Raw genomic sequence first — 25,576 nt, 5'->3', positions numbered from 1 at the left:
TTCTTACTCTGTTCCACCTCCCTCAGGTATGTCCTCACTCTCCTGGGCTCTCTGCTAAAGAGCAGAGGAATCTATATATATTTTTGATGTAGTTTACCTCTACCTCAAGATAGATTCCCCACTCTTCTGCTGAATGAGAATTCTCTCTTGCTCTCTGGTATCTCTCTTACTGAAGAATTCCCACTCTCACCAAGTTTCTTAACAGAATTCTCATTCTGTTCCATCTCACTCAGTTCCCTCCTCATGCTGCTGGGATCTCTGCTCAAGTGACGCTCTTGCAAGTCTTCTCCTTTATATAGGACTCCAACAAAAGCATACAATTTCGACTGGTCAGCAGCTTTAAAGTAGCTAATTATTTTGTTATCAACCTTTCCTTCTACACTGGTACAGTGCCCCCTCCGCTTTCAAAGCAATAGTCATCACCCTAATCACCCACCCCCCACCCCACATCTCAATATCCCTCCTTGCTCTCCAGCTACTGACCCATCTCCAAACTGCCCCTGAACTCCAAGGTGTTGGATTCAGTTGTTCCCGCACAGCTTCACTCCTTCCTTTCCCATCCCTCCTTCCTTTAGTCCCTCGAATCCAGATTCTGCCCTGTCAACCGAGTCTGCGCTGGTAAACGTTGCCAACTACATTCTCTCCATTTCCAATCAGACATGTCTTCGCCCCCTTGTTTTCTTTGTCCTCTCTGCAGCTTTGACACTGTCATGTCCTCCATCATGCCCAGGCTGATTATTCCATTGCCCTGCTGGACAGACTCCCCACCTCTCCTGCCAACAGTACAGATGCCAACCTAATTTGCTTGGCAGCTCTCTTGCTTCTGAATCAGAAAGGTGTGAGGTCAAGCCTTGAGCTCAGGACTTTAAGAGTTTAGGCTGACACTCTGTTTGAGGTTCCATCCTTTAAACCAATGCCCTGTCTGCCTGTTCAGGTGATGTTAACGATCACATGGCACAAAAAATAGAAAGCAAACTTAGCACAGGAGTCTACACTGACTCTCAGAGAAAAGTGTTCAATCAATCCCACTGCTCTCATCATCACTGTTTTTATAACTACAGTATCTTATATCTACAGCCTCCAGTCATTGACCCTCTGCTCATGGGAATAGTTTCTCCCTCTTGACCCTGTCAAACCCTCACCATTGCGTTCACCTATATCAGCTCCTCTCAACCCTCTCAGCTCCAGTGAAAGCCCACCTCTCCGAGCCCTGCCTCCCCAGCCCACCTCTCCTAGCCCCGCCTCCCCAGCCCACCTCTCCTAGCCCCGCCTCCCCAGCCCACCTCTCCTAGCCCCACCTCCCCAGCCAACCTCTCCTAGCCCCGCCTCCCCAGCCCACCTCTCCGAGCCCTGCCTCCCCAGCCCACCTCTCCTAGCCCCGCCTCCCCAGCCCACCTCTCCTAGCCCCGCCTCCCCAGCCCACCTCTCCTAGCCCCACCTCCCCAGCCCACCTCTCCGAGCCCCGCCTCCCCAGCCCACCTCTCCTAGCCCCGCCTCCCCAGCCCACCTGTACTAGACCCAGCCTCCCACCAGCTCACTTCTCCTGGAGCCCCAGCCTCCCTCTCCTAGCTCCACCTCCCATGAGCCTACCTCTCCTAGCCTTGCCTCCCCCAACCGTACCCCTCCTAGCCCTATCAAACCCCACCCACTTCTTCAATCCCCAACTCCCAAGCCCACTTCTCCTAGTGCCCCACCCCTGCTAGCCACCCTCTCCTAGTGCCCCACCTCTTGCCAGCCCACCTCTCCTAGCCCTGCCTTCTTGCCCACCTCTCCTAGCCCCGCCTCCCACTAGCCCACCTCTACTCGCCCCATCTCCCCCAGCCCACCTATCCCAGCCCTATTTCCCGTCATCCCATCTCTCCTAGATCCGCCTCCCCAGCCCACCTCTCCCAGCCCTGCTTACCATTTCCCGCCTCCCCGTGCTCACTGGCCTTAAGTAAATCCACTTTTGATTCAGTTTCAATCCCATGAGCAGAAGATAGTTTATTCGCTATCTTCTGGTTGCAGATCTCAAACAAATACAACAAATGTTGTTACTGACATTTACCGGCATTGAAAAATGCCAATAAAGGCATTGTAATTGCGCTTATCAGGAAAAAATTCCAGTTCATCGGATTGGATCTCTCCCCACATTGGTCTGGCGAAGCCGAGGATTTAGTGTACGGAGTCTCACTTTGCTCAGCCCCCAACCCACGTGTGCCGGTCGGTTATGGTAAGCACTTTGAGACATCCTCTTCATGTGAAAGCTACTAAAGAATGGCTGCTGATTCTTTTCCCAGCACTCCAGCCCCTGTGTTACCTGCACCGTTTGTCTCACAAACATCACTTGTCCTGAGTGTTTGTGTGTTCTTTTATGTATTATTTGTTCCTTTAGGTCAGTGTGGTCCAATAGGCGGCCCATGGCCGGCATCTGGCCTGAGACCATTTCCAACTTTGGACCACTCGCTGCTTCCCTCCCCACAAACCGTCCTCTCAGGGCAGCGGCAGGAGCTGGTGGTTGGGAGGAACTTGCGCAGGGAGTGGAAATAATACCCCCATTTCTGCAATTTGTCATGTGACCCCTGAGTGGCCATTTTCTGCTGCCAGAGTCGCTCAGCTGAGTGACAGAAAGAGAGAGGGAGGGGGGACAGAGGGGAGGGAGAGAGAGAGGAGAGTGGTGGGGGCGGGGAGAGAGGGAGTGAGGATAGAAGGGAGGGAGAGAGAGGAGGGGAGAGAGAGAGAAGGGGAGAGAGTGGGGGAGGAAGGATAGAGGGAAGACAGAGAGGAGAGGGGGTTAGAGAGAGGAGAGGGGAGAGAGAGGGGGGGGGGGGGATAGAGGGGAAGGAGAGAGAGAGAAGGGATACAGATGGGAGGGAGAGAGAGAGAGAGGGATAGAGGGGAGAGAGGGATAGAGGGGAACAGAGGGAAGGGGATAGAGGGGAGAGAGAGAGGAGAGAAGAGATGGGGAGAAGGGGGGAGAAAGAGGGGAGAGGGGGGAGAGAGAGAGGACGTTGGGAGGGGGAGCGAGGGACAGAGCGAGAGAGAAGAGGGGCGGAGAGAAAGAGTGGGGGTGCTAGTGAGGTGGAGAGGGGAAGGGAGATTAGGAGAGAGTGGATGTGGGGAGGGAGGGGTGGGGGGAGAGAGTGGGGGGAGAAGGAGAGAGTGGAGGGGGTAGCGAGAATAGGGAGAGAGAGTGGTGGGGGAGAGAAGGAGAGAGGGGAGGGGATAGTGAGGGAAGGGGAGAGAGTGAAGGGGAGAGGAGAGAGGGGAGGGGTTAGCGAGGGGAGGGGAGAGAGAGTGGAGGGGAGAGGAGAGAGGGGAGGGTAGCGAGGGGAGGGGGAGAGAGAGTGGAGGGGGAGAGAAAGGGAGGGGGGAGAGAGGGGGAAGGGAGGAAGAGAGGGGAACCGAGCGAGAGGGGGAGGGGGGAGAGAGAGAGGGAGGGGGACAGAGAAGGGAGGGTGGAGAGAGAAGGGAGGGGGAGAGTGGGGAGGGGGCACAAATGAGAGAGGACAGAGAAAGTGATTGAGAGGAGAAGAGAGTGATTGACAGAGAGATAGAGAGAGAGAGAGAGATCATGAGGGAGAGAGGGAAAAAGAAATAGAGAGGGGGAGAGAGAGAAACCTAAAGACTGAGAGAGCAGAGAGAGGAGAATTGAGGAGAGATGATTGGAGTGGGGGGTGTGTGGGGGAGAACGAGGTCAGATATCAAGTGAAGAGACGTGCAGTTCCCTCAGAGAAAACTCCCTCTTTCCCCAGTGAGAAACTTCTCTTTGTCCTTCATCCTTCCCCCACCTCCCCCCGCCCTGACCCCATCTCACCGCTCAGCCAATCCTTTGCCCAACAAACACCAACTTTCTTCATGTCCCCCCACCCCATCTGCCCCATCATTGCCATTTTCATGGAGTCCTGTAGCTCAGTGGTTAGAGCACTCGCCTCACAAGCGAGAGACCTGGGTTCGATTCCCGGCAGGTCAGGGCGAAACCTTGGGCAAGTTTCCTTACTCCACACGCCTGATAATAATCCCTCAAGAAAAAAAAACAATAATAAATTGGTCACTTCAATCCATGACTGTTTGTGAGACACTGCTGTGCGCAATTGGCTGCCGCGTTTCGCCCACAAATATACAGTCAATTCACTTTGCAGTATACTCTGTGAAGCGCTTTAAGATGTCTGGACAATGTGAAAAGTGCTATATCAAATGCAAGGATTTTTATTATTATTATTATTTTGCCCCCTCTCTCTGGAGTTCCATTCCCAGATTCTCTCCAACTCGATCCCTCCCTCCCTTCTTTCAAGCCATGTCAAGACCCAACTCTTTGACCACGCTTTCGATCATCTTTTCCCCTCCCTGCCCACCTCCCTTGGCTCCCACCCCCAGCTCAGGTGCCCAACCAATAGTGTTGAGCGTTTTAGACGTTCTTTCAACGTGAAAAGTGTGCTGTGTAAATGTTATGTTCCCCTCACTGAGTGAAACTGCACTAATGAGAATATGCACATGATGACAGGTAATCTCAATGCCTTATTGTGTAACAAAGGGATGCTTTCATCAACATCCTTTGCACTACCAGACAATAATCTGTTTGTATCTCTCCCTCCATCCTTGATCTTTACAGAGACTCGAGAAGCACCGTATAGAAAACTCAACAGTGTTTTACTGGTCCTTAAACCCTATGCCTAATTTACACGAACCAGAATATGACAAATGTCGCAATATTCAGAAATAGAAAATAGCCTGACACTAAACTGTGACACCAGCATCTCTATTCAAAGTTAATTTACAAAGACAAAACAACCCTGACCTGGAGGCGAAGCTCTTGGGTCAGGTATGTACTTCCTTAATGACATACAAGGCGAAGAGTAACCCTGAGTTCAGCAAGCCCCCTTCTTTTATATGTCCTAACGCTGACCCTTCCAATGTATCTCATCCATTTTCTATCCATCTTCCATCTCCTTCCCTTTCAGTGTATCAGTAGGTCCCCTCTAGGACCCACGTGATCCTTTCCTGTCTTTTTTTCAGTGACTCACCCAGGTCACAGACTTTGGGTCACCAAGGCTGTCCTTACTGATTGAAAATTAGATTTTGGTCCCTAGACATTAAAGGCGCTTAAAGCAAAAGCGTCTTGCTTTGCACAAAATCTCAATATGTACAGAATATCTACATTAATAACCCAATAAAAGAGGTAAACAAGGTGACCATGAGAGGGTACTGGCTTGTCCCTAACCTCCTTGGCTCACCATCAATGAGTGTAATTTCAACATATCTGTCTGTCTGCCTCCACTCTCTGGAACACCATCTCATAGTCCTTCTGACTGCCTCCCTCCTTCTCCTCTTTCAAGGTCCATCTAAAGACCCTCCTCTTTGACCATACCTTTGGTCATCCCTCCCTTCCCCACTTCCCTCAGCTCTTTGCCCAGCTAGGAAAGTTAAGAGCCTGAAATATCCTTCCAACATGAAAGGCGTTATATAAATGTAAATTTATATTGTATTGCACTTGTGACAGTAAGTGTCAGCCTAACCTATTCATTTTTTAATATATTCTGTGAAGCGCTTTGAGACTTCTCAAAGACATGATAAGGCACTATATCAAATGCAAGGATTATTATTATTATAATTATATTATTATCAGCCAATGTCAGCTTCCTGCAGCGGTCAGGAGCAGAAGCCTGGCTGGTTTAACCTCCTTGTCCCACAGACACTCATGTCAATTAGTAGCCAAACTGCTGCACATTGATTGATTTATTGAAATAATTCATATTAAATGCAAGGATTATTATACTGATTTAATTTTTCTTTTGAAAACGTTTATAAACCTCTTCACATGCTCGTATCTCATCCTCCATCATATCAGCCGCTTCTCGTATCTGCTTAGCAACTCCTGTCTTGTTAAGGTTAAAGGGAGAGAAATTGTTTGCTCCAGAGTAGACATTACAGAGTCCTGACAGCCCTCCTGTCGCAGCCCTGAACATTACTATCATCAGTTTGGTCGCTGCTGAGATAACTGTGGGAAAAGCACGCCAGTGCTTGGGGAATATCTCAAAGACAAGACTCAATGCACCTTCTCTTAATATTTCATCATTAAAGAACAGTTTCGCACTGTAGAGCTTCATCAATAGACCTGACATTTCTCTGCTGTCCTTTTTATAACGTTCTATGATTCTATGAACTCTTTTCAGTTTGTCTGTCTGTGCCACACCCATGTGTCTAGTCACATCATCCTCAGCTACACCCTTCCTGCCTCCCAGGGCCACAAGCACCAACCTCGTGCTCAGTGAGAAAGGGGCAATAATTATTGCTGTAATGGAGAGTTGCACTCTACTACACACAGTAATATTCACTGTGGGGTCTTGTTTGGGATAATTGACGATGTCGTCTGCAATCTCTCGCAATCCTCTCACGTGTCCTCTCATCCATTCTCTCCAGACCGGGAAATAGTTTTCAAAAGTTTCAATTATCTTTTCCAGAACAACTTTGTTCTCTTTCCTGTTAATGAGATAAAAAGCCAATCAGACAGAGCCATGTGACAACAAGTGATTCATTCACAATATCCGGCAGTGTATTCAGCAGCTGCCTCACATCTGTACGTACCTGTACTCGTTGTCACTGACTGTATCTGTTGAACAAGGGAGAAACAGGAGCCATTATCACTGGTTATTATCTGGTACCAACAGAGAGAACAGACACAATCCTGACTGATACAGTGACCACACAGGAGGGAATGTCCTCACCACTCGCGGGTAAACAAAGCGTTCTCCCCTTGGCAGCGACAGGAGCAGAGCAGCAATGTGGCAGCTCTACTGCTGTCAAGGTTTGGCTTCTTTCCTGACAAACACAGTGGGTCACACAGGAGCCGCGAGTGGGGAACACTCAGCATTGATGATATTGTGCAGGAGTTTCACCCGAATTTACTTTACAAGTTTCCTTATTCCACACACGTGTTTACCTCGCAGTAAGTAGGAACCCGGTTGTAATTTGATTGGTCGCTCAATCCACGACTATTTGTGGCTCACTGCTGTGTGCATTTTGTGTGCACGTTTTGCCCATAAAAACACAGTCAATCCACTTTATAATATATCCTGTGAAGCGATCCACCAATCGGGCTCCGCCACTGTTAAACACTCCGAGATGCCGTGCGGGGTGAAGAGCTCTATATAAATGCAAATTGTTGTTGTTTGAATGACTTGATAAGGCACTATATCAAAAGCAAGGATTATTATTATTCTTTCAGAGTGTGCAGAATTTGGCAAATTGTTGAAGTTGGTTCTAACTTTGAAGCCCATTTTTTCAGTTCTTAAAATAACTTATAGCAACAAGAACAATAAATGATATTTGTATTGTGCCTTTCACATCAGGAGGATGTCCCAAACCGCTGGAAACCCAGCTTCAAAATTAAAGCCCGGGATTAAGAATTTGACAAATTGTGAGCACTCAGAATTTCTGTGTTAAGAGAAAAAATTTAGCCCCAAGGCAGGAATTTCTACCCAGTCACTTCTCTCCTCCTAATGCTACAGTGTTACACATCTCTCCCCACACACACACACACACACACGAACACACAGGATTTACTGTAAAGTGTATTGACTGTGCATTTTGTAGGCAAAAGTGGCTACCAATTTGTTCACAGCAATATCCCACAAGTGAATAACTAATTTTTTCTGGGGCATTGTTTTCCTGACCCTGAGAAATTCTTTGCCTTTTCAAACAGTGCCAGTGGAATTTAAACATCCACCTGAACATGGCACAGATAGACCTCGGTTTAATGTCTCAACTAAAAGGTAGCACATCCGACATTGCAGTGCTCTCCCCAACCCTGCGCTGCTCTCGAGTTTCAAACCCGGATGATGAACTCAAAGTCCTGATGTGGAGCTCAATCCACAAAGTTCTGAGTTAGAGTTGAGAATACTTTCAAACGAACGGTTTCTCTCCCCTCACATGTAAAGTGCAATCCCTTCTCTTCTGCACACACATAAGAAGATTTATTTTGGTCAGATGTACTCTGCTATCTTCCTGCACCCACCATGAATATTACATCACTGAACCCTGCCTCAGCTGTGCTGTACATTGAAATAGTTGCTGTACCTTCCAGATGTTTATAAACCTCTTTATACGCCATCACTTCATCCTCCAGCACTTCAGCCACACCATGAATGTGTTTAGCAATATCTGCCCTGGCTCCACGGTTGAGATTAACATTGTTTGCTCTGGAGATCAGAGACAATATGAAAGGCAGCCTTGTCTGAGCTGCTGACCCGGCCTTGGATGTCACTGTCTCCTGTTTGCTTATTGTTTCAGCCACAGCAGCAAATCCAGCCAAGTGTTCAGTGAGACTCTCAGCTCCACCAGGAAATGTGGTTTCTGATTTCTTACCATAACGTTTCAAGATCCGAACTGCTCGTGAGAGTTTCATGTAACACTCTGCCATTTCTCTGCTGTCCTTTGTATATTGCTCAATGATATCATTAACCCTTTTGCGTCTCTGTGTTTGGGTAACAATGTCCGTGTCACAAGCTGCAGTGTTGTCAGCCCCACCAGCCACACTCTGGCCGACTCCCACTCTCGTGCCTGGTTTGTGAATCGAGTATATATCGTATGCGATCTCTCGTAGGTCTCTGATGTAGCTGATCATCCACACTCTCCACACAGGGAACAAGGTGACAAAATCCTTCACATCCTGCTTCCTCTGTTTAACTTCAGCTTCAAACGCTTTCCTGTTAGGACAAACAAGTGTATAAGGAAGAGATAAGGAAGGTGACCAGTAAGGGACCAACGATCGTAATTGGTGATTTTAGAAATTAATTGGGATACTGATAATAAATCGAAGCTCTCGCAACAATGCTCTGTGGTTATGAGTAGATCAAACCAGATGTTAGAATGTATCAAAAGGTAATAATAATGAAAATAATAATCCTTACATTTGCTATAGCTCTTTCTCAATTCTTCAACACATTTCAAAGCACTTTACAGAATATACTGTAAATTGAATTTAGTGTGTATTTTGTGGATGAATTGCAGCAGCCAATTGCGCACAGCAGTGTCCCACAAACAATAGTGGATTTTTTGTTAAGGAATTATTATTCCCGGAAAAGTGATCCACCAATCAACTAACAACCGGGTTCCTACTTAATGCTAGATAAACAGAGGAGTGTGAGTAAAGAAACTTGCCCAACATTTTGACCTGCGGGGAATCAAACCCAGGTCTTCTCAATAGCAAGACGAGTGCTCTAACCACTAAGCTACAGGACTCCAAGATCAATAGCAAGCTGAAGTAGTGGTGTAATCCTGCCACTGTATAAATTGTTGGTGAGACTATACTTAGAGTATACTGTGTGCAGTTCTGGTCACCGAAGTACAAAAAGATATGGGAGAAATTGAGAGGATACAGAGGAGGGCAACCAGAATGGTTGGGGAAATGGAGGGACTCACTGGACTATGAGAACAACAAAATTACATTTATATAGTGCCTTTCACATGGTGAGGACATCCCAAGGCGCTGGACAATCAGTTTTTCGGACCTGAGCTGGGGGTCGGGATTGGGGAGGCTGGAGGGCAGAGGGGAAGCATGGTGATCGAAAGCATGGTTGAAGAAGACGGTCTTGAGATGGATCTTGAAGGAGGCAAGGAAGGGGGCGAGGTAGAGGGACTGCAAAATGGAATTTCAGAGGGCGGGGTCAGAGTGACTGAAGGCTCACCTGTCAATGGTTGGGTGGGCGAGGCGAGGGAAGTGAAGCAGGCCAGAGCCCACTAAGCAGAGGGAGCGAGCAGGTTGGTATATGGTAAGGAGGTCTCAGAGGTAGGGGGGCGCAAGGCCATGAAGGGCTTTGAAGGTGAAAAACAGGATCTTGAGCTGTATCCTTTGTGTGATGAGATGCCATTGGAGTCGGGCGAGGTTGGGGGTGAAAGGGTCACAGAGGATGGTGCAGGAGAGGACACGGGCTGCAGCGTTCTGGATGATCTGCAGATTATGGAGGCAGGAGTTGGGGAAGCTGACAAGGAGGGACTTTGAATAGTCAAGCTTGGATGTTATGAATGCGAGTATGTGGGTTTCGGCGGCCTGTGGTGTGAGACAGTGGCAGAGCCGGGCAATGTTACAGAGATGGGGGAAGGCAGAGCAGGTCATGGCATGGATGTGGGGTAGAAAGTACACTTGAGGGTCAAACAAGACACCAGGGCACCAGACTGGCTTATTAAGGTGGAGTGTGCATCCATGGATAGTGGTGCTGTCAGCGCCTAAGGTGTTGAGGCATTGACAGGAGCTAATCAGGAGAGCTTCATTCTTGTTGACTTTCAACTGAAGAAAATTAGCTCTCATCCAAACTTGATGTCTGACAGACATTCTGTCAGCACAGCAGTGGTCCTGGAGTCAAGGATGGAGGCAGAGAGGTAGAGTTGGGTGTCATCCACATACATGTGGAAGTTGACCCCATGTCTGGGGATGATGTCACTAAGAGGGAGCATATAGATATTGAAGAGGAGGCGGACAAAGACAGAGACCTGAGTAACTCCTTATGAGATGGTGCGGGGGCTAGAGGAGAAATTGTGGAGAAGAAGTGGAGACGTTGTGAGGGGTAGGATCTGAACCACTTGAGGAGTGCCTATTGGGCATGTTCACGCTGGAAAAGCAAGATTAGATAGTTTGGTACATATTTGCATGCGACTGCTAGGAAGGTTGAAGGCGAACTAGATGGACATTGGTCTTTTTTTCATCTAGCGTTTCTAATGTTCTCGTGGTCTTATGTAGTTCTCACTTATTCCCACATATTACATGTGACAACATTCCTTCCCGTGTCTCCGGTAATGTGAGTCACACACAAACGCTCACACACACACACTAACACACACACGCGCACACACACACAAACACACACACATCAGACAGTTTATTCAGCAGCTGCCTCACATCTGTACGTACCTGTCCTCGGTTACATTGACTATGTCTGTTAAACAAGGGAGAAACAAGAGCCATTATTATTGGTTATTATCTGGTATTAACAGAGTGAACAGACACAATCCTGGCTGATACAGTGACCACACAAGAGGGAATATCCTCACCGTTCACAGTAAATTTATTTTTGGTGAGTGGGTGTCTGATTCTTGTGGAAACCCAACATCGTGCTCCTGAGTATCCAAACCAGACTGAGTTCCACGTCTGCATGTCACCTTCACCTGGAATTTACCCTGTGTCTAGAATGTGCTCTTTCCCTCTACCTAGAAGGACAACCCCTGCTTATCTAAATCCAGAGAGTACAGGCTGGCAAGGGCCAAGGTTTAGGGACCCCAGATTGTGTGTTGGGGTAATTGCTGGAGTCTAACCAGCTAAAACCGCATAGCTTGCCATTGAGAGCTCTATCTGACAAGCTTTCCCACTGCTTGTCCGCCTTGGACCACATTTCCCATTAGAGCTTTGGCTTCCAGGGTTAACAGGAGCTGAGTGGGAAGAGTCTTTGTCCAGTGACTGTTCTGCCCTTCCAACTCCTGCCGATGATTGTGCCATCATCAGCAGGGTCCTGGAGTACTGTGGACCCGCCTGGCTCAAGAACTAGATGAGAGACGGTCATGGAGGGCTGGTTCGATTCTGACATTCCGATGCCAGGAACCTCACCTTAGAGCCAGCTCAGCCCTGAGAAGACAGCAGGAGCTTGTTACCTGACTCGCAGTGGGCACAGGATTGGAATAGAAGTTAATACAATATTTTCATCGATTCCAATAGTTTAATTACCTGGTCTGGAAATCTGTGCCATTGTGTGAACTCTTCCCTGTCATCAATGATGTTTCTGAACAACCTTTGGAAATGAAGAAAAACAATATGAATGCAATCTCTCCTTATCATCCCTTTCCAATCTCTTCCTGACAATAACCACAGTCATTCTGTCAAAGGCTCAAAACTCGTCTCTTCACAGCTGTTTGTGGGACCTTGTTGTGAGCAAATTGGTTCGTATGTTTGGATAGGAACTCCTCAATCTTCCTCAGATTCACCAAACCAGTGCGCCATCTAGGCGTCCAGGTCGACCCACAGCTTTCCGCCCCCACGTCCTGACCAGGATCGCCTTCTTCCACCCCTGACACATTGCTCACCTCCGACCATATCTTACCCAAAATACAGCCAAAACCCTTGTGCATGCATTTGTCACCTCCCACTTGGATTACTCAAATGCGCTCCTCGCCGGTCTCCCCAGCTCCACCATTCACAAGCTCTTTCAAAACTCTGCCGCCCACATGCCGACCCGAACTAAACTCCGTACCTACATCTCACCAGTTCTGACCCGGGCTCCACTGGCTCCCCATCACCAAACGGATCGACTTCAAGATCATCACAATTGTATTCAAATCCCTTCCCTTCTGGCACCTCCCTCCCTCTCTGACCTCCTCACTTCCCAATCCATCACCCAGCGCCTCTGCTCGATTGACACCATCCTCCTGCTCTTCCAGCACACTCTCCGCCCCACCATTGGAGGTCGTGCTTTTAGCCACTGAACCATGAAACTCTGAAACACTCTCCCTCAATCCCTCCGCCTTGCCCCCTCTCTTCTCTTTTTCAATTCCTGCCTGAAGACTTTCCTCTTCGACCGTGCTTAAGGACACCTCCTCCCATCGGCTCAGTGTCAGGCTCCGCCACAGTTAAGGGCTTTGAAATGCTATCCTGTTGGTTTTTTTACCACCTTCACTCCCACCATTACAGATCTGTGTATCTGCACCTATGATCTCACTGATCCTCAACATCATTTAAAGTGTCACTTGTGATGATTATCCTGATCCCTGCACTGAGAAACAGCTGTTAAAGTCTAGAATTGAACTATAAAATAATTTACCTGTGTGCTGGAGCACTGGTTGTCTGGCGAGTGTCTGTTGACTGGTGAGATCAGCAGCTGAATCACTGTGTGACCTGAACAAGTTCCTTGAACTCTTTCAGTTGCTGTAACTTGTGAGTGTTTGCTGTGGTTGGATTCTATTCCAGATTGGCACATAGTGTTTCAAACAAGAGCCTCGCCACATGTCTACCTACCATTCAAACAGATTTCACCAACTCATAAAAAATAATCAGAGAAATTAGAGAGACAGAACCCAGCTCCCAAATCAAGATTATATTTCATTTTGTTTTCCACATTCCACACAATCTTACATTTTACATTCTCTCAGAATGTTCTCAGGAATGCCATGAACAAGCTATCAGCACAGGCAGAACGGAAGGAAGCTTCTAAAAGGACCTAGACAGATTACTGGGGGTGACTAATAGCCAATAAGTTAGATGTAGGAAAGGGATGATTTGAGAGTCAGGTGGGTGGCAAAATAATAACATAATCCTTGCATTTGTTATAGCAACTTTCACATCTTGAAGAAACTCACAGTGCAGTGACTGTGTATTTTATATACAAAAGTAGCAGCAAATTTACATTCTGCAGGAATGGCTAGGAAGTAAATGAGGGATTTTTATGGTTTTATTGCTCCAGATGGAGTCTGCGTTGCTCCCTATCCTCTCAGGACATCAATCTCAATCATATTATGCTCATTGTGTGCCAGGTGCTCTGACCAAGTAACCTGCTCTCCATCCTCACACTGTTGCTCATTATTAGATCTGATAGGACCATCTCTCTTGTAGATTCTGAACCATTGGCTCATGTATCCATCCAGCTTCATGCCCACAAATATACGTTCGCCCTTTTTACTTGCATTCTGCTGCTCCCTGTTAAGGCCTTCTTGGAGCTGAACTCTAATAACTGGCACAAGAACCTCAGAATCAAGTCGATCCTCTGTGGCTGAGTGAGGCGGGTGTGCAGTTCTCCAAGGCACTGCTGATGGCAGCCCAGCCAGCCTGGCTCACCACACACAGTGCTTTCAATGGCAAGCTATGAGGATTTAGCGGTTAAACTCCAGCAGTGCCCCAGTTCCCTCTGTCCAAGCCTTGTCTCTGTGAGTCAGGGCGGCATAGGGAAGGCAGATGGTTAAAGCAAAGCTTTTCTTTATAAAACCTGATCATGGAAACTCCCAAGGACAGTAAATAGTGAGTGAGGATTATTCTCTTTCAGACAGTTAGCAAACAGAAACGATTTTTTTTGACTTTGGAATTTGGACTGTGTTTGTATCATTTAAAACTAGAATGTAGAATAGTTCCTAAGGTGTATTTGAACAGTGTAAACAGAGCTGAATTGGAGTTTCACCAGACCATGTTACTCACTGTCCTCCTCACTGCTGTGTAATGAGTGAGGACCCAGTTTCCCTGTTTGTAGATAGTCAGAAAGTGATCCCCAGTGTGTCGAGGCCGGGATACATACCCCAGGCTGACCCTTCTCAGCCGCTTTTCTGAAGCCTTGTAGCTCATCTCCTGCAGTGCCACTTGCTGGCCAGTTGTAGACTGATTTACACTTGGGTTTGTCCACCTGTGACGCTGTTTCTCTGACTCTCGCTTGTTGCTGGTGTTAATCCCTTAACACTGGCCCCCAAACAACAGGCCCTCACACAAACCAATCCCCCACCCAACACCAGCCCCGCCAACACCAGCCACCAACTCCAGCCCTCCCAACTCCAGCCCCCCAACACTAGGCCCCTCAACATCAGCCCCACCCCCAACCACCACAACACCAGTCCACCCCAACACCAGCCCCCCCAAACCAGCCCCACCCCCATCCCCCTAAACAACAGCCCCCAATAACAGCCGCACCTCCAACCCCCTAACACCAGCCCCAACTGCCCACCAATCCCGCCAACACCAGCCCCCCAATATCAGCCCCCCAATACCAACTGCTCACTACCCCCCCAACACCAGACACCCCCAACAGCAGACCCCCCCCCAAAACCAGTCCCCCCCAACATCAGCCCCCAACACCATACCCCCTAACACCAGACACCCAACACCAGTCCCCCAACACCAGCTCCCAATACCAACTGCTCACCAGCCCCACCAAAACCAGACCTACCCCAACACCAGACACCCCCAACACCAGCACCCCCAACACCAGACCCCCAACACCAGACCCCCCCAACACCAGCCCCCCAACACCAGCCCACCCTCAAGCCAAAACACCAGCTCCCCTAACACCAGTCCCACCCCCAACCCCCTAAACACCAGCTCCACTAAACATCAGTTCCCCCTAACACCAGCCCCCTAACACCAGCCCCCTAACACCAGCCCCCAACACCAGCCCCCACCAACACCAGCCTAGCCCCATCCCCCTAAACACCAGCACCCCCAACACCAGCCCCCAATACCAGTCTCACTCCCAAACCTCTCAACAGCAGGCCCCCAATATCAGTCCCCCCAACACCAGTACCCCCAACACTAACTGCCCAACACCAGCTCCCCCCAAAATCAACCCCAACAACACCAGCACTCCCAACACCAGCCCCCCTGAATCCTCCTCCAACACTAGCCTCCAGCACCAGTCCCCCAATAACAGCCCCCAACACCAGCCCCCCAACACCAGCCTCCTCCCCTCCCACTCACCGCTGGCCTCTGCATCTGCTCGGCTGGGTCCAGTCTCCTGCTTGTCCCTTCCACTTCACCATCAAGGTCATGCTTTCAGCCTCATCTCCTCAAGACTCTAGAGATGTCTGCTTCAATCACTCTGCCTCACCCCGGCTTGTCAGCTTCAGATCACACCTTAAGACCTTCCTCTTCAACCTTCCTTTGTCGCTGGCTCAGTGTCAGACTCAGCACTGTTGAGCTTTCGAGACGCTATCTCACATGAAGGAAACTGTAAAGGCAAGTTGGTGTTCATGTTGTTTTGTGGGAAAGCCCAATAGCCAATATGAACACAGCAGACAGGACCTTGGTTTAACATTTCATCCAAAGGACGACACCTCCGAGAATCCATATTTCAAACAGGAACTTTTATGTCAGCAGGATGTCTCAAAGGGCTTCACACCATGGAGTGACTGTAAGTATCCAATTTGCACACAGCAATAGCCCACACACAACCATGAAGTGAATGACCAATAGTAGTTGTTGGACAGGAAACGGAAAGAGAGAAACTCCTCTTTTTGATTTTTGCTGCAGGATCATTAATGTCTACCTGACCAGGCAGATTGGACCTCAATTTAACAGCTGAAGCGTTCTGAGAGACTATTCTGTGTGAAGTGTGAGGTATCATCAATAGCGGGCTAGTTAATGCCCATTGTTGTTGTTAAACGATACTACCTCTGACAATACAGCACACCTCCAGCACTGAAGTGGAATGACAGCTTTGAGATCTATGTCTCCCACCTAGGATTGAACCAAGCTTTTGACCCGTAGTCAAGATTGCTACCGTAATCCAGGTTGACATGTGATCCTGACAGCTACTCTGGAAGCTGTGAGAGTGTGTGTGAAATTTGGGGGGGGAAAGGATTGAGCTGTTCCCCTCCCCCCCTGGGGTAGGGGCTCTCCTGCCCCTCATTCACTGGGTCAAAAATGAATTGGAGCTCAGACCAAAATGTAGTAGGTTGCTCTGGAGATGCCCCTCAGTATAGAGCACTCTGGCTCTCAATGGCAAGCTATGGTGTTTCAGGTGGTTTAACTCTAGCAGATACCTCCACCCATACTGTGGTATCTTAGTTCAATAACAACAACTTACATTTATAAAAATTATAATAATAATCCTTGCTTTTGATATAGATCCTTATCACATCTTGGAACCATCTCAAAGCACTTCACAGAATATCTGTAAAGTGAATTGAATGTTATAGAGCCCTTCACGTCGGACGGCATCTCCAATCCTGGCGAGGGATTTGGACCCACAACCAAGTCTCAGAGGCCTGAGAGCTGCTAACCTAGTCAAGCTGGCACACGATACAACAACAACAACAATATTACATTTATATAGAACCTTTCATATTAGGAGGACGTCCCAAGGTGCTGTAGATAGACCTTTACATCAAACTTTTATGACAAACATTCTGGTGCATGAACTATCAGTGTAGAACCATCGCACTACTCTCTATTACTGGTCTCCCAATGATCTGCCCTGTAACCTTGTCCTATGCCCCGTGGAATCTCTGAAACTGGTATCAGGAATTATTGCTCAGCCTCACATTTACTGGAATATCAGTGATCACACCTTCATTTATTTCCTCACCTTTGTCCTGTCCCACCATATTACTGTTAAATTACAGTCATATTCCTCAGAGCTAATGCTGACTCTGTACAGTAAACGTGAAAGTGAAAGAATGTGTTGGGAGTTTCCGTGCTGGTAAAAGTGCTACACTAAATATGATTGATTTTGGACAATCATTTCAACACTTTATAGGATCCCAGCAATTTGACTGTATTTATGTCAAATAGGAGATGCTAAATGTCTGACTGCCAATGATTGGGCGGGAAGTGTGGGGGACCTGAGGCAGGCCAGTGTCCGCTGATCGGACGCTGCAGACAGGCTGATAAGCGATTAGGAGGTCGGTGAGGGTAAGGGGGAGGAGCAAGACCATGAAGGGCTTTGAAGCTAATTTTGAGGGTTTTGTACTCAATTCTCTGATGGTTGGGAAGCCGGTGAAGCTGGGCAAGAACAGTGGTGATTGGTTCGTGGAGCCTGGTGAGGGAGAGGACATGAGCTGCAGAGTTCCTAATATCCTGCAGCTTGTGGAGGGAAGAGTTGGGAAGTCCAGTGAGCAGGCAATTGGAATAGTCAGGCCGAGGCATAGAGAGTAAGGAAAGTAGCCTAATAATAATAATAATAATAATAATAATCCTTGCATTTGATATAGCGCTTTTCACGTCGGGAGGACGTCCCAAAGCGCTTCACAGAACACACTGTAAAGTGAATTGACTGTATATTTGTGGGCAAACGCGGCAGCCAATTGCGCACAGCAATGTCCCACAAACAGTCGTAGATTGAAAATGACCAATTTATTATTGTTTTTTTTTGGTTTGTTTTTTTTTTGGAGGGATTATTATTAGGCTCTGTGTGGAGTAAGGAAACTTGCCCCGCCCAGGAATGGAACCCAGATCCTCTCACTTACGAGGTGAATGCTCTAACCAATAAATTACAGGACTCCACAAACATCAGTTCTAGGAAAGCTATTGGAATAAAGTAAGGGATAAAGTAAAGAACACTTGGACAGGTATAAGATGATTAAGGAAAATCAGCATGGAATTATGGAAAAGTGCAGGTCTTGCTTGACATACCTGATGGAATGTTTTGAAGAGGTCACATTAGTGGTGGATATGGGATGGTCAATGTTTACATTGATTTTCAGAAGGCATTTCTGATATAGTTCCACAAAAGAGGCTGTGGTATGTTGTGAGGATGGCAGCAGAAATGTGGTAGTTTAATTTAGTAAAGTGCAAGGAGGTTCATGTTAGATCTAAGAATGAGTAGATACATTCTTGACAGATAAAGACTTGGCAGATTAATGAACAAAGGAATCTTGGTGTTTCCGTTCAGAAATCTATCAAAAATAGCACAAAGGTGCAGAAGGTAATCAAAAAGGCTAATGTTGGCATTTATCACAATGGGGCTGGAATATAAGAGTCAGGAAGTGATGTTACAATTCTATAAAATGCTGGTGAGACCTCATTTGGAATATTTTGTGATATTTTGGACACCAAACCCTAGGAAAGATATATTAACCTTTGAGTGTGCAACGTAGATGTACTATTTTGGGCAGGTCAGCCAGGTGTTTGACACGTATGGAAACCTATCACCATGCTTAAGAGTATCCAAACCAAACTAAGAATTCTATGTGTAGAGTCACCTGCAACAATAAAATAATAATACTTGCATTTGATATAGCACCTTATCACATCTTCGAGACATCTCAAAGTGCTTCACAGAATAATGTGTAAAGTGAATTAACTGTATATTTTGTGGGTGAAATAAATAAACCACATCTGTAATGGGTTCAATCAATTTATCTACTTTATAAATCGATAATAATGGTAAAATCTCAAACAAGTACAGTGAAATACAGTGGTAACTTTATATTAAGATACCTATTATAGTGGTGACTGACTCAAAAATTATGGTATTGATTGGTTATCTCCTCTGGGAGAGTGGTGACTTGCTTTTGCTAGCTTCTTCAACAACAACAACATGATTGCATTTATAGAGCGCCTTTCACGTCTTCAGGCTTCTCCACTGAAATTTGCTTCCATTTTTCATTTCAAACTTCCATTCTTATACCCCATAGTTTACAGGAGCCAGAAGCTGACTGACCCCATTAGAATTCAGTTAGATTGTCCAACTATATTCACAAACTGGATCATCCAATCACCTTTCCATTCGTAGGATATGTACATGCATCACATACATCGCCCTAAAGCAATTTGTTTTTTTTTCATATTCTGATAATGAGTGGGGGGCGAAGTTGAGGCCAAATGATAATAATTCTACTGTGACCCCTAAGGTCATAAAACCTTTCCTTAAGAACACAAAATTGCATCTTATTTTCTTGGGATCGATTGTTGGGCTCCTACTCTCACAGAATGATAGAAAGCATTTGGTGCTAACAGCTTTTGTCCTCATTAGCACATTCCAAATAACAACAACAAATTGCATTCAGATAGTACTTTTGAATGTTGGGAGGACGTCCCAAGGCACTGGACATAAATTGTTTGTGGAGCAGGCAGGGCCTGCCGAGCAGAGGGAGTGGACAGGTTGGTGAAAATTTAATAGGTTGTAATGGTAGGGAGGAGCAATACCGCACATGGCTTTAAAGGTGAGGACAAGGATCTTGAACTCTATCCTCTGGGGCAGGAGAGCCAGTGAAGCAGGGAAAGGATGGGATGATTGGCACTCAAAGCAGGGAAAACTATAATGGAGGATACGGAGGCAGAGGGAGAGAAGATGTAATTGTGACTTTGACAAGCAATGTCTCTGTACTTGGGCAGGGTAGAAATCAGACCAGAGGGGATCAAGCAGGGAATGGAACAACGTTCAATATTTAATTTGATTCTGACATCAATCACAACCTCACTCTCAGGGCTGCACCTCAGTGATGCATGGCGTTTTGCCTCCTGCTGTTTGCGTCACAATCTTGTATTGTACTCCTCGTCCAGCTTATCTAATGTAACCTTCATGAGATCAGCTTTCTCTCGGATCATTTTTGCAGCTTTCTTCTTTTCTATTTTGTACTTAACCACATTTCTGATCAGCGAGGTGACTTCTCCCAGCAGGGGCAAGCATGACAAAGTGGACTTGGCAGCAAATTGAATACCTTTTGTGATCAGCTTCTTGATCCTCTTCCTTGTCTTCCCGTGTTTCATGTTTGACTCCATGCTGCGGCTCACCTGGAAACAATTATCTATTTCTGTAAGGGCTGAGCTACACTCCTTCACAATCTCATCAAGTTGTCTTTTCTTATTTTTTCTTTTGAAGGACGATCCGACACGAGCTGTGAAGTTAGTGACATTGCCAGCGATGACCATCCCAGCCCCCGCAGCCGTGAGTCCCAACGATGCCCCCAGGGTAAAAGGAGCAGCGAGTGCTCCTCCGACTGCAAGAATCCCTCCAACTATTTTCACAGCAGACCCCACGACTTTGGCAGTGTTGCTTCTATCTTGACACTTGTCAATATCATCGGCGATCTCTCCTATTTCCTCGATGCAGGTACTGATCCGTGTTTTCTGGTCAGGAAACACTTTCATAAAATGCTGTAGCTCTTTATCATGCACTTCCTCCAGATCCCTGCTCATAAGAAGATCAAGAATTATTTTAAACATTGAATTTACAGGAGAGGGGAAGACATCGCAAAGTGCTTCACAGGATTCACTGTAAAGTGATGACCTTATATTTTTGTGGGCGAACACGGCAGCCATTTGGACACAATTCCCTGGCCGTGGCAACCACCTAACACCTCTCATCTCAGGACTTTCCCACTTATATCCAGGAGCACTAAGGTACAGAATGAAGCTCCTCACTCGACTGAAACTCGTAGTCACAACACAAGCATCTACTGTATGAGTGAGTTTCAGATTGATGCTGCATGTCTTGTGTCCAAACGTTTCAATCAAGTGAGGTTCTTTATGGTTTATTCACATTGATGTGAGTACCTGCCTGTTTGTCATCCTCCCCAACTCCTCCCTCCATAGGCTGCAGATCATCCAGAACTCTGCCATCCGTCCTCTCCCACACCAGGCTCCGTGACCCTATCAGCCCCATCCTTGCCCGACTCCACTGGTTTCCCATCAAACAGAGGATACAGTTTAAGATTCTGGTCCTCACCTTCAAAGCCCTTCATGGTCTTGCTCTCCCCTACTTCTGAGAACTCCTAACTCCCTACCATCCTGCCCGCTGCCTCCACTCAGCAGTCTCTGGCCTACTTCACATCCCCTGCCTCACCCACCCCACCATTGGCGGGCAGGCCTTCAGCCACTCTGCCCCCAACCTCTGGAACTCCATCCCACATTCGATCTACCTCGCTCCTTCCCTTCTAAAAGACTCATCTCAAGACTCTCCCCTTCGACCATGCCTTCGACCACACTCCTTCCAACCCTGCCTCCACCCTCACCAATCCCGTCCCCAAGCTCTGGTCTGAAACATTGATTGTCCAGTTTCTTGGGACATCCTCCCGATATGAAAGGCGCTCTACAAATGCAATTTTGTTGTTGTTGTTGTCGTTGTTGCCTCCCACCAACAGTCACATGCCAATGTAATTTTCCCACCAATATCCAGGCCGCTCTTCACAGGGGGTGAATGTTTGGTGGTAGGTACTAACATAAATACTTCTACAGTAAAAGAAGAAAGAGACCCTAAATAGTGGAGTCCTGTAGCTCAGTGGTTAGAGCACTCGCTTTGCAAGTGAGAGACCTGAGTTCAATTCCAGGCAGAGGGCGAAACCTCGGGCAAGTTTCCTTACTCCACACAGAGCCTAATAATAATCCCTCCAAAACAAAACAATAATAAATTGGTCATTTTCAATCCACGACTGTTTGTGGGACATTGCTGTGCGCCATTGGCTGCCGCGTTCACCCACAAATATACAGTCAATTCACTTTAGAGTGTGTTCTGTGAAGCGCTTTGGGACGTCCTCCCGACGTGAAAAGCGCTATATCAAATGCAAGGATTATTATTATTATTATTATTATTAGTGGTACGCAGAAGAAGGGAATTTCAAACATTAACTTACCTTTGATTGGCTTCTTCGAAGTCCTTCCTGTAATACATCTTTCTCCTCACATACTCATTGCTGTATTCTTTCCCAGCCTTGCTGGTGTGCTGTTGCTATATTCCACACTTACCTCATCTCCTCTATGCTGGGAACACTCTCTCTCTTTCTCTCTTTCACATGTACGCCTCCCAGCTCTGTAAAAAGCCGGCACAGCCAATCTTCAGCAAGTATATACAAAATTGGCCAGCTGGCAACACTCTTCACGCCACCATCATTGGCCGTGCCTTCAGTCACTACACACCCAGCATCTGGACCTCTCTGCCTCAATCCCTCCACATCGCCCCCTTTTTATCTGTCTTTCAATCGCACTTTAACACCATCCACCCAGTGAGGGTTAAACCCACGCCTGACAGGTATCTAATAACTATCTAGTAACTATTCTCTTTGAGGTGGGAGTGAGCAGGAAGTAAGATGAACTGACTCCAAGGTCACATGTTTGGTAATGGAATGTCAGAATCAATCCCACATTCTGTGACGGTCTCCAGTCCGGTCACTAAGCCTTCCAGGGGACGGGCGCATAGCATTCCAGGGGACTGCTGATGACAGTACAGCCCGCCTGGCTTATCGGCAGGACTTGGAAGGGGAAACCAGTCACTGGGGGCGGGGAGCCAGACTGCAATATCAATGGCAAGCTATGCAGATTTAGCTGGTGAGACTCCAGCAGTACCCCAACACGCAAACTGTGGTCCCAAGCCTTGATCCTTACCAACCTGCACCTAAAACTCTTCAGCAATAATGAAACAGATTGTATTCCTCCAGGGTTAGCAATCCATTCCAACAAATGATCTCTGGAATTTCCATGTACAAGTGAGATGCATGGTACTCTGTTTGGTTTGGATACTCTTTGGCACCTTGGGACATCATTCAAATGTAAAAGGCGCTATAGAAATGTAATTTGTTGCTGTTAAGCATAATGATGGTTTTCTCCATGTGGTAGATACCCAACTGACCAAAAAACAATTCCTACCTTAACTCCTACCTCTTTGACTGCGCCTATTGTCACCCATCTTTCCCGTTATCCCTTCCTTAGTGTCTAACCCCCGCACTGTGAAGCCCTCCAAGATATTGCCCTATGTAGCTGCACTGTGTAAATACAAGTTAATGTGAGAGAATTCATCCATTCAGCACCTAATCTACGCTTTCAGCTCACACTTACCTTTCTTCATCTGCACTGAATTCCTTGTCTGTTAAAGAAATGAGACAAATAATGATTATTAATATTAGCCTAATTGAGGTGTTTATAATTCTGAATGGATTTGATGAGGAGGATGTTGTTAGGTTATATATCAATTAAAATATATTATTTGTAGAGTTAGAGCACTGGAAAAATCATAGGGTTAAACAAAGACAATTTGTGTTAAAAAAAAGACTTTGAGGTATTATCAGGTTGTAGTGGTGATGACCAACTATAAAAACATGCAGCACGGAGAAAAGAAAGTTCGAGATACGAAAGGGAACATTCTAGAAGAATGAGGTGTGTATGTGTGGCAAGAGAATAATAGTGTGAAACCCACTCTCTGTCAGCAACACTAGAAAAGGGTTTAGTGACTGTGATGGTGGTGACTGTGATGAGGGGGTTTTAGATTTTAGAGGGGCTTTAGATATTAGGGGGGAATTTATATATTGTGGGTACAATTTAGATATTATGGGCACTTTAGTTATTCGTGGAGGCTCCATAGAGTGTAAACACTGGCACTAGTTGGGTTAAATGGTTTCACTAAACAACAAAAAGATGTATACTTCTAGAATCATCTCTGACCTCAAAACAACAATAATAACTTGTGTTTACACAGCGCCCATCACGCAGGACAGCATCTCGGAGAGCGGCACAGCTGCCTGGACACCGAAAGAGGGTGAGATACTGTAGGTGTGGGACACTGAGGGAGGGTGAGGTGACTGCAAGTGTGGACACTGAGGGAGGGCGAGGTGACTGCAAGTGTGGACACTGAGGGAGGGCGAGGTGACTGCAAGTGTGGACACTGAGGGAGGGCGAGGTGACTGCAAGTGTGGACACTGAGGGAGGACGAGATGACTGTAGGTGTGGGACACTGAGGGAGGGCGAGGTGACTGTAGGTGTGGACACTGAGGGAGGGCGAGGTGACTGTAGGTGTGGATACTGAGGGAGGGCGAGGTGACTGTAGGTATGGGACACTAAGGGAGGACGAGGTGGCTGTAGGTGTGGACACTGAGGGAGGACGAGGTGGCTGTAGGTGTGGACACTGAGGGAGGATGAGGTGACTGTAGGTGTGGACACTGAGGGAGGGCGAGGTGACTGTAGGTGTGGACACTGAGGGAGGGCGAGGTGACTGTAGGTGTGGACACTGAGGGAGGACGAGGTGACTGTGGACACTGAGGGACGGTGAGGTGACTATAGTTTTGAAAGACTTGAGGTGAAGGATGTGTGAAGTTTGAGGTGCAAAAACTATTATTCTAACTTTCGCCATTTTTCTGCTGATATCTTAATAATAATTCTTCCATTTGATACAACACCTTATAATGTTGTGAATGCAATTTGTAATAAAGGGCATCAATTTAACCTAAATAGTAAATGAGCAAATGGGGAAGTTAGGATTAATTCACGCACAGAATAGTTAAGATATCGGATGCCCTGCCAGGAGCAGTGGTTGAGACAGAAACCATGTTGGATGAAGAGAGAAGTAGACAAATACCATAAAAATAGTCAGCTACAGGGGCTGGACAAAGAACAAGTAACTGGACTGAAAGGACTGCTCTTGAATGAGTTGGCGCAGACAACAACAACAAATGACATTTATTCTTATTGGCTATGTTTATTAACTTGGGGTTCTGTATCGGCTCGGTGAGGGAGAGACTCCATCCATGAAAACAGCCGCATGTCTTATATGGAGGATTGTTGGCCAGGATACCTGGAGAAAACCCCAATTTATTTAAAATCGTGACATGTCATCTTTAACGTCCAACCAAACAATCAGACAGGACCTCGGTTGAACATTTCATCTGAAGGACAGCTCCTCTGACAATGGAGTGCTTATGCTGCACTGGAGAGTCAGTCTGGACAGTGAGTTCAAACCCACCCACCCTGAGCTGGAGCAAGAGGAAGCGGGACTGAACCAGGATTTAATTATTTGGGGGGACCAGCCAGAGGGACGACAATGGTCTCACCCACACTGTAAGTTGCTATGTTCCTTTGACAGCTGTGGAGATCAGCAAACGTTACCTTTTCAGCTACCGCCCGTCGCGTCGGTAACACTTACCCTTCAGGTCATCCCACCACAGCTCCAGCGTGAACAGTCAGGAACGGTCTCCAGAAAATCTACATGTAAATAATACTGTTACTGTAGTGAACACATGACATAATAATACCACGCTCTACAGCAGGGACGGGCAATTATTTTGGCTGGGAGTCCACAAGTGTTGGACAGCTTCGCGGGCCACACACTTAATAGAGAAGTAAATGCTTAATAATAGCTCAAAATCAAGTCTTGCACTTGCATAAAATAAAGTCTATATAATTGACATTCATTAAAATTAGGTTAAATAAAAACAA

At 46.9% G+C, this 25,576-nt stretch overlaps 3 protein-coding genes and 1 non-coding gene across 6 annotated transcripts; 1 reads left to right on the top strand and 3 right to left on the bottom strand.

Moving 5' to 3' along the window:
• The first annotated feature begins 3,880 nt into the window (after positions 1-3,880).
• trnav-cac lies at positions 3,881-3,952 on the top strand. Its single transcript has one exon. It is a non-coding gene; the product is annotated as a tRNA-Val (tRNA).
• A 1,783-nt stretch (positions 3,953-5,735) lies between these two features.
• On the bottom strand, positions 5,736-6,468 carry LOC121849467. The gene has a single exon (XM_042336759.1). It carries the CDS (start codon positions 6,384-6,386, stop codon positions 5,760-5,762), a length of 627 nt encoding a protein of 208 aa, XP_042192693.1. The 5' UTR covers positions 6,387-6,468; the 3' UTR covers positions 5,736-5,759.
• An 80-nt stretch (positions 6,469-6,548) lies between these two features.
• Positions 6,549-12,837, bottom strand: LOC103190599. Its single transcript, XM_042338227.1, has 5 exons — positions 12,783-12,837; positions 11,693-11,756; positions 10,886-10,910; positions 8,056-8,684; positions 6,549-6,589 (listed from the first exon to the last, which is right to left on the bottom strand). Exons 2-5 carry the CDS (start codon positions 11,712-11,714, stop codon positions 6,549-6,551), a joined length of 717 nt encoding a protein of 238 aa, XP_042194161.1. The 5' UTR covers positions 11,715-11,756; positions 12,783-12,837.
• A 6,692-nt stretch (positions 12,838-19,529) lies between these two features.
• LOC103172254 (apolipoprotein L4-like) lies at positions 19,530-25,343 on the bottom strand. 3 transcript variants are annotated; one of them, XM_007885051.2, is made up of 4 exons: positions 25,284-25,343; positions 23,207-23,234; positions 22,009-22,184; positions 19,530-20,567 (listed from the first exon to the last, which is right to left on the bottom strand). In XM_007885051.2, exons 3-4 carry the CDS (start codon positions 22,044-22,046, stop codon positions 19,910-19,912), a joined length of 696 nt encoding a protein of 231 aa, XP_007883242.1. In that variant the 5' UTR covers positions 22,047-22,184; positions 23,207-23,234; positions 25,284-25,343; the 3' UTR covers positions 19,530-19,909. The 3 variants fall into 3 exon arrangements, with proteins under 3 accessions (XP_007883242.1, XP_007883241.2, XP_007883244.1); XM_007885050.2 differs by having other exon boundaries at positions 22,121-22,184; XM_007885053.2 differs by lacking the exons at positions 22,009-22,184; positions 23,207-23,234; positions 25,284-25,343 and adding an exon at positions 20,933-20,954.
• Between the last annotated feature and the right edge of the window lie 233 nt (positions 25,344-25,576).

This window comes from Callorhinchus milii, unplaced genomic scaffold (assembly GCF_018977255.1).
Source record: "Callorhinchus milii isolate IMCB2004 unplaced genomic scaffold, IMCB_Cmil_1.0 Scaffold1, whole genome shotgun sequence".
Taxonomy (NCBI): Eukaryota; Metazoa; Chordata; class Chondrichthyes; order Chimaeriformes; family Callorhinchidae; genus Callorhinchus; species Callorhinchus milii.
This window is presented reverse-complemented; position numbering and strand designations above follow the sequence as displayed.